The sequence below is a fragment of the Spermophilus citellus genome, assembly GCF_964194105.1.
Source record: "Spermophilus citellus genome assembly, chromosome: 6".
Lineage (NCBI taxonomy): Eukaryota > Metazoa > Chordata > Mammalia > Rodentia > Sciuridae > Spermophilus > Spermophilus citellus.
Genome location: NC_138187.1, coordinates 67,856,746 through 67,872,306, shown reverse-complemented (window position 1 = coordinate 67,872,306; position 15,561 = coordinate 67,856,746). Strand labels below are relative to the sequence as shown.

The following is a 15,561-nucleotide window of genomic DNA, read 5'->3' as shown; positions in this document are numbered from 1 at the left end:
ATTTTATTCAATCAGATTAATGATATTACAGAAAATTGGAAATTGCATCTTTAAAATATCTACTTCTAGATTTTTTTAAAAATATATTTTTTGCAGGAGTTATTATCTATGAAATCTATACAAAAAGAATATGAAAAACTAGAGAAGAATAAAAAAAAGTTGGAACAAAAAGTAGACAAACTCAAAAGCCATATTGAAAAGAACATGATAAAACATGATCAAGTAAAACAGTATGAAAAAGAAGTTCAAAAAAGAGCAAGAAAAGATTTAGAAGAAAAATTAGAACAAGTCAATCTATTTTTACAGGTTAATTTATCTTTAATGTGCTTTAAGTTTATTTCACTACAATTTTCTTTTGGATATACGCATCGGATGTGTTTCCTCTACCTCCCTTATAACAGTTTGTCTTCCAAATTTGTAGAAGGAAGATGACATTTTGTTCTCCCTCTAAATATGTTTGTTTCAATCCTATTATAACTGGAGCTTTCAGAATAATGATTCTCACTAGAGAATCATTTGATTTTTAAGAATAATTGGCATAAAACAAGATCATTAGGGGGAAAAGAAAAAATGTGATGTACAAATCATATCCTATTCTTAAATGAATCTTAAATTTCATTGTCCAATTTTTTAAATTTTTGAGTTGTCTATTCTTTGAAATATCATATTACATGAATGCTAACATATTATGAGCTACGGATGTTGCTCAGTAGTAGAACACTTGCCTAGCATGTAGGAGACCCTGGATTTAATTTCCAGAACTGCAAAAAGAAAAAAAAAGAAATGGCTTGTTTTTTTAATAATTCAGATTTAACATACTTATTTATTTATGATAGATATTTTAAATTTGGCATCTTTTTTCACATATTTTAAATTACTAATGGAAACAGTGGACTGAGACTGTAGCTCAGTGTTAAAGCACCAGCTCAGCATAAGCAAGGTTCTGGGTTCCAACACTGAAAGGGAAAAAAAAACCCGAAGGGATACAAATAACAGTTATTTGGTTTATAATTATTTGTAAAACTATATCCTTTAAATTTGCTTTAGACACAGGCAGAATCTCAACACTTACAGCAGATAAGAGAAAATAATAGTGCTTCAATAAAAGGCCAGATGGAACTCCGAATTAAACATCTGGAATCTGAACTGTTTAAAATGAAAACTCAAGAAGATTCTAATAGAAAACAACTGGGAATATATCAGGAAATCTGTCTAGAAGGATTCCAAATTACAAAATCATTGTCAGATGAACTAAACAAGTAAGTCAAAACACAGAATCATAGAAAATAAATTAAGTTCATTTGAGTATAATTTTAGTGAGACAAATTCATGAGATTAGTAGGATGTGAAACTAAACTATATAATATAATTTGGGGAAATAATAGTAGTAAATCAACTTGCCTTTAAAATGCTAGATTGGATATGTGTGTATATATAATAAAATAAAATAAAATAAAATAAAATGCTATATTGGGTAGTTTCCCACCCCAACTCATACTTTGTTTTGTTTGTTTTTCTATTTATTTATTTATTTATTTATTTATTTATTTATTTAAATTAGGTCTATAATGCAACAGAATGCATTTTGATTCATTATGTACAACTTTTCATTTCTCTGTTTGCACACAATGTAGCATTGCACTATATGTGCATTCTTACATGTACCTAGGGTAATGATCTCATCTCATTCCACCATTTTTCCTGCCCTCATACCCCCTCCCCGTTGTGTAATCAAAGTTCCTCCATTTTTCCCATGTGCTCCCCAACCCCCATTATGGATCAGCGTCCACTTATCAGAGAGAACATTTGGCCTTTAGTTTTTTAGGATTGGCTCACTTTGCTTAACATTATCTTCTCTAACTCCATCCATGTACCTGCAAATGCCATAATTTTATTCTCTTTTATTGCTGAGTAATATTCCATTATGCATATATACCACAGTTTCTTCATCCATTCATCTATCAAAGGGCATCTAGATTCCTTCCACAGTTTAGCTATTGTGAATTGAGCTGCTATGAACACTGATATGGCTACATTATTATAGTATGCTGTTTTTAAGTCCTTTGGGTATAGACCAGGGAGTGGGATAACTGGGTCAAATTGTGGTTCCATTCCAAGTTTTCTCCATACTGCTTTCCAGATTGGCTGCACCAATTTTCAGTCCCACCATCAATGTGTGAGTGTGCCTTTTCCCCCATATCACCAACACTTATGGTTATTTGTATTCTTAATAGCTGCCATTCTGACTGGCATGAGATGAAATCTTAGAGTAGTTTTAATTTGCATTTCTCTAATTACTGTCTCCCCACCACCAGCCTTAATAGTCTTATAGAGTTAACCTGATCTTTCAGCTAAACATTTTTGAAGTTTTTGTAATTAAGACAGTTATATTATCACAAATTTTCTTGTCAGTACTCCCTTAAATAGAAATATTAACAAATTTAACTGTGTTCTTGAAGATTACTACTTAAACCCAAAAGGTCAAGTACTACTATAATACTGGTACTCTGAATGCATTCTGACACTTGGTAAATTAATTTGATTGGGATATTTGGTGTTATCACTAGATGCCTGCAGACAAACTGTTCTTTTTAGTTATTCTATTCTACATAAAGACATATTTGTGATATAGAAAAATATTACAACAGGGATTAGGGGGTATTTAATTGGCAAAGTGATGAAAATAGTTTCTTTGTCAGTATGAAAGACTATATCAAAAACAGAAATGGCTAGTCCCCCCTCTGATGCCTTGATAGCAATCAGTTAATTTCTTTAGGAGCTACCTTAGTTCTTTCTGATCACCAACTCACCTATCTCCTCTAGCTTTTGATGCTCTGAATCATACCTCAGGGCCAGATGCTTAGTTTCTCCCAGATAATGGATGAAATGTACCAATGGTAAAAGGAAAGACATGAAAAATGCCTTTAAGGGATGTTTTAGTAAATCCCTAAACTGGTTTACTAAGTACAAGTATTTCTAGCTTTTTTTTCAGTTTTACTTTTTAATTGTGTACATTTGAGTACATGTTTTAATATGTTTATGTATACTGACATGACTGTTATTCTCAAGCACATTAACACATTCAATCAAATAGTTACACCTCACATGGTTACCTTTTTTTTTCTAATGGCATGCTCCAGAATGTCATAGGTAGAGCCAGAATCCTTCCAGAAGGCAGCAGCATTACCTATTGAGCCACACATCAATGCACCATTTCTCTTCATTTGTTTGCTTTAGAAATCTCCCTAGAAGTATATGTACTTCTTTAGAAACCTATAATTGTATACAGTAGGTATGTTGTGACACATTTTCAGTGTTAAAACACTGTTTAAGGGGCTAGGATTGTGGCTCAGTGGCAGAGCGCTTGCCTCATACATATTAGGCACTGGGTTCCATCCTCAGCACCACATGAAAATAAATAAATAAAATGAAGGTATTGTGTCCATCTACAATTTAAAAGAAATTTAAAAAACACTGTTTAATGGGAAATGCTATTCATTCTTATGGCAATATTTTTTAAATGCAAGTCATTTTGGAATCATTTAGAGAAAAGTGAAATATTAAATATTTGTCTTTTTCAGGACTAATGAGAAGCTAAAGGAGGTCAATACCAAACTTCTCGTAGAGAAACACTACAACAGATCTTTACAACATAGCACTCTTAGCACAAGGCCTGTCTCTGAGTGTCATTGTACTGGAAATCATGATTGCTTTGTATTCAACAGAAGTTTTACTCCAAGAAGATATTTAGTGGCTCCTACCTCAAACCCATGGCCTTCAAATGAAAGCATGCAGAATCCTAGGGTTAGTTATTTTATTTTTTTCCATTCTTTTCAGATTTCTGATATAATTCTTGTTTTTAATTTGGTGAAATGCTAAGTCATTTAGTTGACTTATGCATGTTAAGTAAAGGTCACAATAATCTGTGTTAATGAAGAAAGAAAAAAAATTCAAAATTTTTTCTAAAGTCCCTAGAGCTTTTATTTTTAAAGAATACTCATGTGTTAACTTCATTTATTAAATGGGACTAAACTGATACATTTTAATGCTCTTGAAAAGCTGTGTGTAAATTATATTTTTAGAAATCTGTGAATCTATAAAATCTATGAAATTTATGAATATTATCACTTACAACTAAAGGTATACTTTGAGATGCTTTTTTTCTAAGTGATGTTTGTTTGGCTGTGCTTTATAACACAAAGTTTTCCTGTATCAAGTTTACCACCCCAAATTATAAGTGAAAAATATCCAAACATTTAACCACATATGGATGTTTATAATTTAAACAGACCTGAGGTGTTTACTTTTTTAAATTTATTTTTTTAAATAAACGACAACAGTGGAATGCATTACAATCCTTCTTACACATATAGAGTATAATTTTTCGTATATCTGTATATAAAGTATGCTCATGCCAACTTATGCCATTATACATGTACTCTTTTTTGCATTAAATTCTTAATACACATATATACCACAGTTTTTCATATCTATGATTGTATAAAAGGTATGTTGGCACCAAATTCAAATCTTCATACATGTATTTTGTATAATGATGCCTATCACATTCCACCATCCTTGCTAATCCCCTTCCCCCTACCTTTCCCTCCCATCCCTCTTCCCTATCTAGAATTAATCTAATCCTCCCATGCTCTCCCTCCCTACCCCACTTTGAGTCACCCCCTTTATATCAAAGAAAACATTGGGCATTTTGGGGGGTATTGGCCAACTTCACTTAGCATTATCTTCTCCAACGCCATCCATTTACCTATAAATGCCATGATTTTGTTCTTTTCTAGGGCTGAGTAATATACTTTTTATGAATCAAATAAACCTGTTACACTAAAAAGATTATTTTCTGTTTCTAAGTTGAAGGTTTTTTCATTTTCTTAAACAAGAATATTCCTTAATTGCTATTTTATTTATATAACCTTAGAAAATGTTCATTGCTGCATTAAGCAAATACTTGAGTTTTTAAAATTAAATTCTCTTATGTCTATTTTGCTTCACTTGAATAATTGATGGCAGTAATATCAACAACCTTTAGCAACTACCATCACACAAAATCAATTATGTTTTTCCTATCCAGAATCTCATGTAAAGCTGCACATTCCCCATCTCCTCTGGAGATGTAACTGGAACCTTCTAATCCAACCATGAGATTTCATTCATAGGAAAAGAAAGAATCCATTTCTGAAGATCAAAAAATGGTCCCAAGAATGATAAACTGTATCAATTGTAGCATTGGTTTAAAAAAATGAAAATGTAACTATGCTTGACCCAGTTTGAGATATTTGTCTAATGTTTGACCATTTTTTGACCAAAATATTTGTTGGAACAAAATAAAAATAAATAGTAGTTTTCATTGTTTATCTTTACTACTAAAATATCCATTTCAGTCACTGCTCATTGGCTTAAAGCTTTGATTTTGCTTTTATGATCGTGATCAGTAGTTTGCCAGTGCACAGAGGGTAACAGCTCTGTGTTACCTGAGACTTCAAACTTATTTTTTTATTTGGCTTCATTTCCTAACAAAATCACAGAAGAGTAAATCTATGGTTTCTTAAGCAGCATTGCAGATTGTAGTCAAATAGCTTAAAATGGAATAAATTAAATGACTTCTAATATATAAATTATAATATTCTAGCTAGCAGATATATTTTCATCATTTTACTGCCTTAACTTGTGTTTTTCTGGGAAAATGAGTGAATCAGTGTCTTAAATGACTCAGAGTCATGAAATTAGATTACTTATACAAGAAGATAATGAATGCTAAATGCATATGTAAATAGTTAAACCTGATCCAAATATAAAATATTCTCATTAGTTCTTACCAGAAAACTCAGGTAATGTATTACTTTATAAAAGAATGATAAATTAGTGTGTAAATGTAGACATCACACAAAGGAAGATTTTTGTGAAACTATTTTTCCCCTCTTAATTGAGGAAGGGAGGAGGAATATTTATTTTTCAGTATTTCTAGGTAATTTTCAGAATAGCTTCTTTTAAATTTAATCTGGTAGTTTTATGCTATACCTGGTTTCCTTGTGGGGCATTAGTTTGCCACATCATACTATACTTTATAAAAGAAATAAAAACAATCTTCTCTCAAGATCCTAAGACATGTCTTTTATAATCACTTCACAATGTCTTGAAAGAGTACTTTTGCAGTTGTAATTTACAAAATGCTTAGTGTTGTATAGAGTTTCTAGGAATTTGATTATTTCTGCTGTGCTCTAAAATGATAGTAGAAAAGAGGTGAGTTTTGGAAGATGCTTTAGAAAGCAGTAGGCTTTTAATGATTTTTTAACTATGATTTAAGAAAGTACAGTGATAACTAGCATTAATACCAAATTTGTTTATCCATCTCTTTATTTGCAAGGTTTTAACATTTCATGAAGTTCTATCTTACTAGCATTTTTTCCAAACTTTAAGGAAGATTATTATAATAAATGATTGCTTTAGTCTGAGATCTCAATTGGACTGGTTGTTGAAGCAGTTTTCTCCATGTTCATAACATTAAACATTAGTATATCTCCTACCCTTCCGTGAAATTTAGCCTCCACCTAACAAACTGGATTTAACCTGTATTTTTACTTTTTTTCAAGCAAACTTTCTTAAATTTTTGTGTCCATATTAATAAAAGAAATGTTGGGTCATAATCCAGATGCATATTTTAAATTTTTTGCCAGGAAAGTTTTCACATGACATTATGATATTTTTACTTTTTTAATTTTTGTATTTAAGGTTCTGTGCTGAAAAATTAATAGCATAGGACATATATTGATTTTTTAATTTTCTAAAAGTAGCAAATTCAGAGTTCATTTTAAGGAAGAATATATTAAGTTTTAAAAACTGACTAAACTTTTATAAAAGGCAGTTTTTCTAAGAATCACAAAGTAACACATTCATTATAAAATACAAGTTGAATATTTTAACTTACATTAATAACATAAAACATCACCCTTCTGAAACATAAATTATATTTTATCAGAGTAATCTAAACAGCATTGCACACATATTCTCCATTATCTGAACTTGAAATAAGTAGGAATTTTATTCATATTACTTTTATTATAATTATTAGCACATATTAATTGTACAAAACAATGGATTTCATTGCAACATTTTCATACATGCGTATATCATGCTTTGATCTTAACTGCCTTTCCTTTCCTGATCCCTTTCCCCTTTCCTAATAGTCCCTCATATGCTTTTTGTCATCTTTTTTTCTCACATATGAAATGCAGTTCTTTCTAAATCTGGCTTATTTTACTTAACACATAACGGTATGTCTCATCCATTTTCCTGAAAATGGCATGATTTTATTTTTCTTTATGTCTGAATAATACCCCCGTGTGTGTGTGTGTGTGTGTGTGTGTGTGTGTGTGTGTGTTCATGTGATTTTTTTAAAGCAATTCTCAGGTTCTAATTTCTAAAAGTCTCAAAGGCCACATTTTCTAAGTGATATATCATCCTCATAATAGTGTCTCAAATTTAACTTAAACATAATGGTTGGCTTATTTCAGGTCTGGCAGGAGTTGCAAGAAAATATAACTAGAGAAGTAACAGAAGGTATGTTGCCAAAATTTATGAATAATTCATTTCTGAAGTAAACTATAGATAACAAGTGTCATCCCTTTGATTAATAGATTCTACATTATGTACTTTTTCTTACACATATCCAATGAACTTTATTCTGTTAGTCACCTTTCTGTCACTGTGACCAAGATACCTGACAAGAAGAACTTAGGTCATTAGTTTGCTTGAGCCCTCAGAAAAAGTTCCAAATTTCTTGGCATAGAATTAAAAAATACATAAATCAATTTGATTCTTTTCAAATTATGCTGCCTTATCTCTTCCCATTTTTTCCTACTCAGCTCTAGCTTTTAGCCAAACTGAACCACTATAATTCTATAAATGTTCTTTCTCAACTTTAGCTGTTTGCATGTACTTCTTTCTTCTTTTTGATATACTTTCTCCTTATCCTTCAATACCAATTTACATACCATCTCTAACAAAAAGCCTATAATATTGGCACAAAACTGGTAGCTAAGTGCTTTTTCTGTGTTCCAATAGTGCTCTTTTGTACCTGTAACAGTATCTATGACTTTGTATGGAACTTGCCTGTTCATGTTTTTCACGTTAATACTACACAATTGTTGAGGAGTGACTTGTATCATCTTCATCTTGTCATTCCAGTGCTTGTTAAAGTACCTTAGCATCCAGTTGTTAAATAAGTGAATGAAAAATGGAAAAACCAGAAGCTCTGATACTTACCCATAATGATAATTAATTAATTCAGTGTACAACTATGGGCAAATTATATTTAGTAGTAATTTTGTACTATCACCATGCATATTTATTTTTCATTCATACAAAAATTGATCAAAGTTGTCAACTTTGTTTTACTGACTTGTGCTTAATCTTCTAGGAAGTCTGACATAGAGAATATAATTCTTTTCTTTTCTCTCCAGCTGCTGCTGAACTTGAATCTAGATCCTTTAGAGTTTCTCCACTAGGATGTACTAATAAATAAAGTCAAGATCTACTTTCAGAAGCATAAGAACATGCAGAGATTTTTAAATAAAAAATATATGATCTGAAAGACAAATTGTTCTTTGTTACATTGTTTATATAACATCTTAATTGCTTCCCAATAAATATGAAGTATGAAAACTTTATTGAAGGAGAAAATGTTTTTATATCATATATGTGATAAAAATTCATATAATATTTTTAACTCTTTCTTGGGTTTTGCACACTTAAATTTCTCAAATACCAGCAGCTTAAATAGTACCCAACCAGGTTGTTGTTAATAATTTGGTGGACTTAAATCTCACCTTAATGTTGGGGGTTTTTTTTGTATCTCCCAGTTTTTATCATTATATAGAAACCTAAAAATTTAGACAGATCATGTTGACATAATGGCACCATAGCCAATGCCAATGTTTTAATATAATCATGGTAGTGCTATCTAACATGATTTTAACTTTTTTCATAATTTAAAGCACTGACTTATAGTTCTTCCCTCATGGAAACACATATACCTAAAACTTTTGACCTTTGTGTTTTTTCATTTGTTTGTTTAATCATCTTTGATTTACATTTTGAAATGATCTTAAAATTAGGAAAAATGTTCCAAGCTCTAGTGCAAAGAACTTTTCCCCTGAATCAGTCAAGAGTAAATTGCTGATATATTACCATCATCCCTTTTACCTTAGTATATGTTTCATATAAGTCAGAGCATTCTGCATAACTACAATACAACATTAATCCATTCCACAATTTAATTATCAGATTCTTTTCAACTTTTGCTATTTGTCCATAGTGTCCTTTATAGCAAAATGATTCCATTCAGATCCATGGATTAATCACATTTAGTTATAGTATTTCTTAGACAATTTCAGTTTGGAACTTCCTCAGTCTTTCCTTCACATTCATAACCTTGAATCTTTTAAGGTAGAATGTCCCTCTGTTGGATTTTTTCCATGATGATTAAACTCAGATCATTATGTTTTTTGGCAAGAGAAAAATAAGTGATTCTGTGATTTTTGCAGTGCATCTTACCATTTAACCTATAATTTTGATTTTCCCATTATCAGTGATGTTAACATTGATTGCTAAAGGTCATATCTACTGGGGTTTTCCTCTGTAATTTTTTTTCACTTTGTAATATTTAGTGTTTTGTGGGACATGATTTTAAACTGTTCCTCATCAAACTTTCAATTTTTTTATTTACTGTTATCAATATGGATTCATGGTTTATTTTAATCAGTGGGCTATAATTTGATAATATTTTTTAAACTTATTTGTTTCTTTTGAAATGTTCTATTTTGACAATTTTGGACTTTTGGAAAATTTGTAAAAATAGTACAAAGAATTCTAGAATATCATTTGCTAAATGTGAACATTTTACTATATTTGTTTAATCCCTTCTTCCTTCTCCTCTTGTCTTTCTAGAAAATATAAATATAGATAACTAAAAAAGTTTTTATTATCTATGAATTATTAGTGATGCCTCTCCATTCCTGAGTACTTGTATTTCCTGAAATCAAGGAATTATTTTCATGGCTATCATAATAATACAATCAGGAAATTTTCTGAAATTCATTCCCAAAAAAATGTTGTTTTTTTTTTTTTACCTGGGATTGAACTTAGGGCACTTGACCACTGAGCCACATCCCCAGCTCTATTTTGTATTTTATTTAGAGATAGGGTCTCACTGAATTGCTGAGTTCCTTGGTTTTGCTGAGGCTAGTTTTGAACTTGAGATCCTCCTGCCTCAGCCTCCCACTCGGTGGAATTACAAGTATGCACCTCCATGCCTGGCTTCATTCAATATTTTTAATATATATAATATTTCTGTTGCAGTAACAGTCTCCTGGTTTAATAAAGTAAGAGCCATGTTGGGAAAGCCCACATGGCCAAGAACTGGAACAGCCTCTAATAAAGTACAGGCAATGTGTAATACCTGAAGATAGCCTCCATCCAGGTGTCAGAAAATATCTGAGGACCTCATTCATACAATCACAGGGATGCATGGAGGGATATACTGTCAATTGATTCCATTATTGGCCAATGATGACTTTGATTATTTAAGAGGTCTTCCAGGTTTGTTCCTGCTAAAACTGCCATTTATCTTTTCTATTTCATAAACATCTCATGTGGAAACACTTTGGGATTCTGTAAATGTCTAATTACTTCAGAAATTTTTACCCACTAGAATTAGCATCTCATTAACAATTCTTGCTTGAGTCAAATTATTACTATTATGGTTGCCAAATGATGTTTTTCTTTCATTTCTTCTACACCAAAAATAAAAACAACAAACAAGTGGGGAAGACATGGATTATTTTGTTATTCACATGTCCCAGATTTGACCATTAGTAGCAATTTCAAGCTGATTCCACATCTTTTTGCTCTGTCTGCATTTTTCTTTGAGTACTTTCTTACCTTCTGGGATGACAAGGTATTCCGAACTTATCTTAGATTTTCTCTTTCTCAGCCCTGGAATCAGCCATTTGACTTAGAAACCCTGATTCCTTTTACCCACATGTGGGTACTAGTTGTAGTAGGTGTGCATATTGCTCCTGGGGTTGTCAATGCTCATCAGCTTCCTTAGGGAACACAGCAGGGAAAGTATGTGACTTTATATATATATATATATATATATATATATATATATATATATATATATATATATATATATATAATATATTGAAAACTGTGTTCTTACTGATAATCCCAATCCAATCCCATATCTGGTTTTTCCCATTCCATGTTCATTTATGCTTGTTTTGATTTTATGTAGCTGTACAAACATAGGAGCTACACTGTGATAATTCAAAACATGCATACAGTGTGTAACATTCAGTGTGTAACATTCAGTGTGTAACATACAGTGTGTAACATTCATCTCCTCAAACTTTTTATCTCCTAAATTTTTTAGTGTGAATAGTGTTTATTTTTTCTATATTTTATTGGTGCACTATAATTATGTATAATAGTGGGATTCATTACATGCACACAGTATAACTATAATTTGGCCGATATTATTCTGTGTTATTTCTCCTTTTCCTCACCTTCTACCTCCCCCTGGTCCCTTTCCTCTACAGATCTCGCCTTAATTTTCTTGAGATGTTGCATGTGCATGCACACAAACCACTTTTTTTTCCCTTTTTTCTATATAGCTTCCACCTATGAGTTAAAACATATTAGCCTTGACATTATGAGTTTGGCTTATTTCACTTAATATAATGTTCTTAAGTTCTGTTCATTTTTCTGCAAGTGACATAATTTCATTCTTCTTCATATCTGGATAAAACCATTCATTCATTTATGGACACCTAGGCTGGTTTCGTTGTTTGGCTATTGTGAATTGTGCTGCTATAAACATTGATATGTATCTATCAGAAAGGCAGCCATCAAGAATACAATCAATAATGTACTGACTTTAATTCTTTAAGATAAATATCAAGGAGTGCTGTAGCTAGGTCATATGTTGATTTGGTCCCTAGTCTTTTGAGAAACTTCCATATAGATTTCCATATTGCTTGTACTAATTTATAATCCACAGTGTAAAAGCATTCCTTTTTATCCACATCCTCTCCAACGTTTATTATTGATTATATTCTTGATGTCTGCCATTCTAATTGGAGTGAGTTGAAATCTCAGTGTGGTTTTGATTTGTATTTTCCTAATTACTAAAGATGCTGAGCCTTTCTTATGTATCTATATTTCATATATTTTTATATTTATTTATTTGGTCATTTGTATTTCTTCTTCTGAAAAATGTCTGTTTAGTTCATTTGCCCATTTATTAAAGAGGTTTTTTTGGTGTTAAGTTTTTTGAGTGATTTATAGATTCTGGACATTAATCCTGTCAGAAAAAATGGCTAACAAATACTTCCTCCCATCCTTTAGGTCCTCTTTTCATATTATTAATTGTTTCCTTTGCCAAGCAGAAGCTGTTTAATTTGATGTCATCCTTATTAATTTTTGGCATTATTTTCTGAGCTTAGGGTTGTACTGGGGAAGTCATGGCCTGTGCTTATACACTGGGGTGTTGACCCTAAGTTTTATTTTAGGAATTGCAAAGCTTCTAGTCTAATTCCTAGGTCTTTGATCCATTTTGAGTTGAGTTTTGTGCATGGTGAAAGAGAGAAGGATCTAGCCTCCCTATGGATAACCAGTTTTCCCAGTGCCATTTGTTTAAAAGGCTCTTTTCTACAAAATATGTTTTTTGACACCTTTGTCAAGGATCAGGTGACTATATCCATGTAGGCTTGTTTCTGTGTCTTCTATTTTGAACCATTGGTCTGTGTGTCTGTTTTTATGCCAGCACCATGAAGTTTGTTTCTATAACTCTGTAATATAATTTGAAATCAGGTATTGTAATGCCTCCAGCATTGCTTTTGGGGCTTACAATTACTTTGGCTATCCTGGGTCTTTTATTCTTCCAAATTAATTCTAGAACTATTTTTTCTAGTTATGAGAAGAATGTCATTAGTACTTTGATGACGATTGCATTGAATCTATAGATTGCTTATGGTGGTAGGGCCACTGTAACAATATTAAGTTGTGCCTATCCTTGAACATGGTAGGCATTTCCATCTTATTTTGTCTTCTTTAATTTCTTTCTTTCATGTTCCATAGTTTTCATTGTGAAGGTCTTTTACCTCCTTGGTTAGATTTATTCCTAGGTATTTTTAAGGCTTTTGTAAAAGGAATTGTTTTCCTGATTTCTTTCTCAGAAGTTCATTATTGGTGTACAGCAAAGCTATTGACTTTTGTATGTTGATTTTTTAAGGTGTTTGCCAAATTTGTTTATTAGCTCTAAGAGTTTTCTGGTGGATCTTTAAGGTTCTTCTAAGTACATGATCATATCATCTGTAAGTAATGATAATCTCATTTCTTCCTTTTTCTATTTGTACTCTTTTAATTTCATTCTCTTGACTAATTTCTCTGAGTGAAATGTATAGTACTATATTGAATAGGAGTTTTGAGAGTGGACATTCTTGTCTTTTTCTGGATTTTAAAGAAAATTATTTCAGTTTTCTTTATTCATTATGATATTGTCTCTGAGTTTGTCATATGTATCTTTATGATATTGAGATAAATTCCTCCTATCTCTAGGTTCTTCCATGTTCTTATCATAAATGGTTGCTGAATTTTGTTGAAAGCTTTGTCTGCATTGATTGACATGACTATGTGATTTTCACCCTTAATTCTATTTATGTGGTGATTTACATTTATTGGCTTATATATGTTAAAAAATCCTTGCAACCTGGGATAAAACCAACTTTGTCATAATTTACCATCTTTTCAATATTTTATTTAATATTATTTGCTAATATTTTACTAAGGATTTTTTCATCTAAGTTTGTCGGAGATATAGGTCCATATTTTTCTTTCCTTGATGTATTCATATCTGGTTTTGATATGAGGGTGATATTGGTTTCATAAAATGAATTTGGAAGTGTCTCATTTCTTTCTATCTCAAAATATTTGGAGAAGCATTGGAATTAATTCTTTAAGGGTCTTGTACAATTCAACTGAGAATCAATCTGGTCCTGGGCTTTTATTTTTTTAGAGGGTTTTCTATTACTGCTTCTATCTCATTACTGGTTACTAGTCTGTTAGTTTAGGTTTTAAATACCCTTGATTCAATTTTGGCAGGTCATATGTGTCGAGAAATGTATCCATTTCTCCTAGGTTTTCCAATTTACTGGAGTATAAATTTTCAAAATAGTTCCAAATAATCTTCTGAATTTCTGTGATGTCTATGGTAATTTATTTTTCATCCCTAATTTTATTAATTTGGGTCTTTTCACTTTTTCTTTTAGTTAGTTTGGCTAATGGCTTATCAGTCTTGTTTACATCTTTTCAAAATAAAAATACCAACTCTTCATTTCATGGATTCTTTATATTGTACCTTCTCAAATCTTAATTATTTTCTTCCTTCTACTTCTTTTAGAATTGGTTTGCTTTTTGGTTTTCCAGGGTCTTGAGATGTATCATTGGGTTGTTTATTCGGGAGATTTCTTATTTTCTTATATAAGCACTCATAAACTTTCTTCTTCGAACCCCCTTCATAGTGTCCCAGAGATTCTGGTATGTTGCATCACTGTTCTCTTTTGTTTCAAAACTTTTAAAATTTCTCCCTGATTTCTTCTAGCACCATTCATTGAAAACTTTATTAATCTCCAGAGTTTATATACTTTCTGTAGTTTGGGGTTTTTGTTTTTGTTTTGGTTTTGGTGTTGATTTCTAATTTCATTCAATTTATGATCAGATAAAATGCAAGGAATTCTATCAGTATTTTGCATTTCCTAGGAGTTACTGTGTGTTCTAAAATATATTTTATTTTGGAGAAGTGCCATGAGCAGCTGAGAAGAAAGTGAATTAAACTGTTGTTGAATGAAATATTACATAAATGACTCTTAGGTCTCTTAAATTTATAATATTTTTAGGCAGGAAGAGTCTTTAATGAGTTTATGTCTGCACGACCTATCTATTGATGAAAGAGGCGTTTCAAAATCACCCACTGTTATTGTACCAGGTTCTGAGTCTTTAGTTTTAGCAATGTCTCTTTTATGTAATTAGGTGTGCCAATGTTTGGTCTTGCCAGCGACCTGTGCTGACGAGATGGGTTCAAAAGAGCTGACTACAACATTAAGCTAAGAAAATGGCAAAAAAGCACAGGACACAGAAGTAATTTTCATATCAAGAGCGGGACTGCTCTGTGACCTCAAGGGTCCTCTTCCATGCTGGAAGGTAAGAGAGCGAGTGCACCCAGAATCCCTTTATTTATAGAGAAAAAACAACAAAGGATTTTCAATACAATATTCTATACCAAATAAGGCAAAAGATAAGGTTTCAAGGGGAGTTGCCCAATCCTATTGGGTAACACTCAAGTCCAGAGCTGAAGCAAACTTCTTTGCCAAGGAAAGGTAGCCACTTGCTTCACACAGTGCATGGTGAACGATGCCAAATGGATACCCCCTTTACTCAAAGCTGAGAGGATTGCTTAGCTCATAGGCAGGCAGCCTCCCACAG

General features: G+C 31.7%; 1 protein-coding gene across 1 annotated transcript in view; it reads left to right on the top strand.

The window, feature by feature from the left end:
* The window catches only part of LOC308652066 (ankyrin repeat domain-containing protein 26-like), a 43,174-nt gene extending 27,915 nt beyond the window's left edge, over positions 1–15,259 (top strand). The window contains exons 8-11 of the mRNA XM_081299763.1: positions 1,048–1,259; positions 3,582–3,804; positions 7,530–7,575; positions 15,109–15,259. Of these exons, the coding sequence (XP_081155889.1) occupies positions 1,048–1,259; positions 3,582–3,804; positions 7,530–7,575; positions 15,109–15,146 (519 nt within the window). The 3' untranslated portion in view covers positions 15,147–15,259. The remainder of the gene's footprint in view (positions 1–1,047; positions 1,260–3,581; positions 3,805–7,529; positions 7,576–15,108) is intronic.
* The last annotated feature ends 302 nt before the right edge of the window (positions 15,260–15,561 follow it).